The sequence below is a fragment of the Sylvia atricapilla genome, chromosome 9 (genome assembly GCF_009819655.1).
Source record: "Sylvia atricapilla isolate bSylAtr1 chromosome 9, bSylAtr1.pri, whole genome shotgun sequence".
Taxonomy (NCBI): domain Eukaryota; kingdom Metazoa; phylum Chordata; class Aves; order Passeriformes; family Sylviidae; genus Sylvia; species Sylvia atricapilla.
The window spans coordinates 27,372,962-27,377,707 of record NC_089148.1 but is presented as its reverse complement, the minus strand read 5'-3'; the positions used below and the strand labels follow the sequence as shown (position 1 = coordinate 27,377,707).

At 52.6% G+C, this 4,746-nt stretch overlaps 1 protein-coding gene across 1 annotated transcript; it reads right to left on the bottom strand.

Moving 5' to 3' along the window:
• Positions 1-1,953: 1,953 nt before the first annotated feature.
• JUN (Jun proto-oncogene, AP-1 transcription factor subunit) lies at positions 1,954-3,920 on the bottom strand. Its single transcript, XM_066325402.1, has one exon. It carries the CDS (start codon positions 3,590-3,592, stop codon positions 2,648-2,650), a length of 945 nt encoding a protein of 314 aa, XP_066181499.1. The 5' UTR covers positions 3,593-3,920; the 3' UTR covers positions 1,954-2,647.
• Between the last annotated feature and the right edge of the window lie 826 nt (positions 3,921-4,746).

The following is a 4,746-nucleotide window of genomic DNA, read 5'->3' as shown; positions in this document are numbered from 1 at the left end:
TGCTCCTCATCTCCTTGTGAAGCTGACTGGCACTAAACCCCACCTTGCCTGGCAGATTCTGTCAGTGGGCACCACTGGAATATTGGCATGACAGGAACAACCCAGCAGGGCCACTGCTCAGGAACTCTTTCACCCCTGCCACGGAATGTCACCTTGAGAGAGAGCACACAGCTGCACTTCTGAGTGTCTGTGTGTGCACATGAGGCTAGGGTGGAGCAGACTGTCACTCAGCTGTGTTTAATTAACATAGTATTTTATATAATGTATTTATTTTTTACGTAATTAGGTGATTAAGCAAAATGCTTGCTAGTAACATCTCTTCCATAACCCAGCGCTGCTGAGAGTTAAACATGCACCTTTGCAGGTAATTAATCTCCTTGCCCTGCTTATTTTGCTAGTTGGCACTTGCTAAATCCCTGTAAAACCACACCCAGCAGTGCTGTGTATTATCCCTCTGCTGTCTATTCCTACATATGGTCAAAATCAACTTACCTTCCGGGTTGCTGACATCAGCAAAATGTACTCTTGGCAAACTTGGGAATCCTCCTAGTAACCCTTTGTTTGGTTGGTGTTGTTACAGCCTTATTCCTGTGACAGCAGCAAACAGCCTCCAAACGGTGCCTACCTTGGCACGTGCTTGGGATGTGGAAGGACGCTACCAAATTAGGATATTGTAAACAGTCAAACAACCCCTCATGTGATAAAATGAGGATCACGCTTTTTATGATGCAGGGGAAAAAAAAAGTTAGAGGAAGAGACTTCTCTGCTTCCTGTAAGGAACTGGAGCACAGTAGTTGCACGTTTTCAGAGTATAATTTTGATAACAGTAAAGGTGTATATACAAATATAAAATAACGATCTAGTAATTTTGTGAAGAGACCTTAGCCAACACTGTCACTTCAATTTAAATTAGGCTTATTCCAATTTTAAGAAAAAAAAAGACTTTTTTAAAAAGACCTTCCTGCTTGAGAGTATTGATTTTTCTAATATTTTCTGGCAGTCTTTTGATATCATCTATTTTCTCTTAGCTGTTTGGCTCCAAACAGTAAACAGGAAAACATCTGGTCTCCTTCAAATAGGTTTATTAAACAAAATTAATTGGGTGCAGTGTTTAAAATCCTGGTAATAAAGCTGTTTCCCACCCCCTCAAGCAAAATAGCATGTTCCTGAGATATAACTGTATATTTTCATTGTACTAAAAATCAGGACTGTTTTGTAAAAAATACCTGGGAAGTGCCTGAGAAGTTACTATTTTCAGCAAATTGCTGGAAACAAGCAACAGGAGTTGCTGTTTTTCAACAAGTTGCTATTTTCATTTCCCACTAGGTTCAGTTTTCCCAGCTTCTCTATTGCCAAGAAGGTTAGAACCCAGAGTAATCCCCAAAAGGGAAAGGATTTAGAGACAGGGGAAGGGTTATAAACCTATTTTCCTGTTGACAGCAGCATTGTCATAAATATTAACAGACAAGAATCACCTCGTACCTGAGAAAACACAGGGATGAAGGTGAATATTTTTAGTTTTGAAGCCTACAGCATAATTTTTTTTTAATACAACCACCTGCCTTATCTTCTTGAGGGCATTAATTTAATAAAAAGCATGTCAGATCAAGTAGCCAGTTGCTCCAGTTCTGGAACAATTTCATTCCCTGCCTTCCCACCCCTCCACAACCCTGCCTCAAGTCAGAAGCCTAAGCTGGGCCCCAGGAAGGCGGCAGGCGAGGCAGGGAGGCTGCAGCTGGGAATACAACTCCACGACAACCCCAAAAAGTTCTGGGGCTTTAGTGAGCACCATCTGGCTTCTCCACCCCTCCTCACACCTTCTCCAGGACATGTCTGGAGTTACAGAGCAAGTTCAGTGCAATCCCTACCCTTCAGAGTGCAGCTCAAAGGGCATTCTCCCAACTCAGGTACTAGCCAAAAAGAAAAAAAAAAAAAAAAAGTGTGAGGGGAAAATACATTTTAATTATTTTATTTTTCTTAAATATAATAGAACCTTCTAGATTTTTCCAGAAACAGAAACATTAAAAAATTATACTTTATTACAAATGGTAAACTCAGAGTGCTAAAAAAAAGCCTCTTATTTACAAACAATACTGGGCAGTGCCCAAATAAACAACATAAAAATAACTTACAAAGTCATGAAGTAGTTTATTGACATTAATCAACTTTCATAAAATAAAATAAAAAAAGATATGTACATACACAATTTACTTGAAGGCAGGCAGAACAGTTCTTTTTTTTGTTTTTGTTTATCAGCCTCCCACAAACCTCCCTCCCACTTTTTTTTTTTGTTTTGTTTTGTTTTTTCTCTTAAGGAATACTACATAAAGCAATCTACAGTTTCTATTGCGGTTTAACCTTTAATACTGAATGATCATCGAATGTTAGGTCCATGCAGGTCTTGGTCAATGTTAAACGAAGATCTGACATCTCATCCGAGCAGGAACAGCACTTCCCGGAGCAGCGCCGGCCGCTGCACTCCCGGCTCCGGCTGAAGGCTTTGCCAGTCTTTCCACACATGCGCTTTGCGGAGCACAGGCAGGGCTCAGCCGCTCAGCCTTTGCCATTAGCTTTATGCCTCTGCCACTTCGGAGTTTTCCTGGTTTAGTTGTACCACAACACACACAGTTCTCGCTGAAGAGTCTCTTCAAAACGTCTGCAACTGCTGTGTGAGCATGAGCTGGCACCCGCTGTTGACGTGGTTCATGACCTTCTGCTTAAGCTGTGCAACCTGTTCTCTGAGCATGTTGGCAGTGGATGCCAGCTCTGAGTTCTGGGCTTTCAAAGTTTTCACTTTTTCTTCCAACCGGGCAATCCTTTCCAACTTCCTTTTCCGGCATTTGGACGCCGCGATTCTGTTCCTCATGCGCTTTCTCTCGGCTTTGATTCTCTCCTGTGACTCCATGTCAATGGGGGACAGGGGAGGAGTTTCCCCCGGCATTTCAGGTACAGTCTGCGGCTCCTCTTTCAGAGCCTGGAGCCGGGGATGCTGCACGGGCATCTGGGGGTTTATGTGATGCTGGGGCGCGTATCCCATGCTGTTGGCGTTGTAGTTAGGCGCGGAGCTGAGCGCGTTGGGGTTGAAGTTGCTGAGGTTGGCGTACACCGGGGGCTCGCTGTGCAAACTGGTGTTGAAGCTGGTGCTGCCGGCCATGGAGGACACAGGTGCCATCCCGCTGGTGACAGGCTGGGCGGCCGAGGTGACGCTGGGCAGCGTGTTCTGGTTGTGCAGCTCCGCCAAAGCTCTCACGAAGCCCTCGGCGAACCCCTCCTGCTCGTCGGTGACATTCTTGGGGCACAGGAACTGCGTCGGGGTCGGCGTGGTGGTGATCAGCCCGTTGCTGGACTGGATGATGAGCCGCTCCAGCTCGGGAGAGGCCAGTTTGAGGAGCCCCACGTCGGGCGAGGTGAGGATGTCGGCGTTCTTGTTCCTCAGGTGCGGCTTCAGGTTGCTGGAGGGGTCGGACAGGTTCAGCGTCATGTTCTGCTTCAGCACCTTGGCGTTATTGTATCCGTATCCGCCGCTCTCCGGCGGCGCGAAGCCGGCGCTCAGCGCATCCTCGTAGAAAGTAGGCTCCATCTTTGCACTCATAGAACACAGTCCGGGGAGGGGAAGCTGCCCGGCCGCCGCTCAGCTCCCCGCGGGCACCCCGACCCTCCCGGGGAAGGGGAACGCGGAGCCGAGGAAGGAGAAACGCGGAGCCTTACTGGATCGCTGCCGCCGCCGCCGCGCTGAGAGCCCGCCCGGCCTGGCGGGGCGCCTCGCCGCCCTCCTCCTCCTTGTGCCGGTGAGTGCCGGGACGCCGCTCGGCCGCCACAAGTACTTTCCCTGCCCGGCTCCGCGCTATTCCCGCTCCACCGTCCCGGCGGCCGCACTCAATCGCGCTCGTTCGCTCCCGCCCGCCCCGCGCTCTGCGCCCGCTCCCGCCGTGCAGCCCTTCACTTATCAGCGGCCGCGAGCCCGCTAAAAATAGCGCATGATGTCACCCCGCGCGCTCCCCATTGGCTGCCGCCGCCCCGTCCCCGGGGGAGGCGGGGCCAGGGCTCGGCGCGCGGGCCCGGCCCGGGTCGCCATGGCCACCCCCCCCCTCAGAAGCTTCTTGAGCGCGCGGGGCCTTGTGGGATGACGTAATGCCGGGGGGGCGCGCGCGGGGCAGTGTGGGCTGACGTCTTTGTTTTTGAAATATCTGGTTACCGCGTCCCGCGCGCGCGGCGGTGGCCGGCGGGGCCGCCCGAGCACCGGAGCTACGGCGGGGGCCCCGCGCTGGGCCCCGGCCCGCCGCCGCTCCCGGCGTGCTTCTGCCTCCGCTTCTTTGTTCGCTCGTGCGTTTGTTTGTTCGCTCGCTCGCTTGGCGGCCGCTGCCTCCGCCGGGTTTCGGGCTGTGCCGCGTTCCCCCCTCCCTTCGCCGCTCCTCCCTCTCCCGGCGGTGGTTCGGCCCTTCAGGTGGCGCTCCCGGGGAGCCCCACGTGGTTTCCCCGTCCCGCCGCCCCCGCGGCTTCCAGGCAGCGCCGGGGGCGGCACCGGGGGTACCCCGCGCTCCCCGCCCCGGGCTGAGCCCCCGCGGCTCCCGCCGAGTCCCCGCTCGCCCGCCCGGCCCGGCGGGGCTTCGCGTCCGCCCCCGCACCTCCGGGCACGGCTTTGCCTTTACCGAGAGCCGGGGCGTCAATTCCCGGCCTCAGGAATAACCGGGAGAATACAGAGGGGAAATAAAACCCCACGGGAAAAAAGCCGGGGTGCGGATGGGT

What these genes read in the sequence shown, in the direction of transcription:
- JUN (XM_066325402.1), bottom strand. Translation starts at nt 3,592, where the DNA reads ATGAGTGCAAAGATGGAGCCTACTTTCTACGAGGATGCGCTGAGCGCC.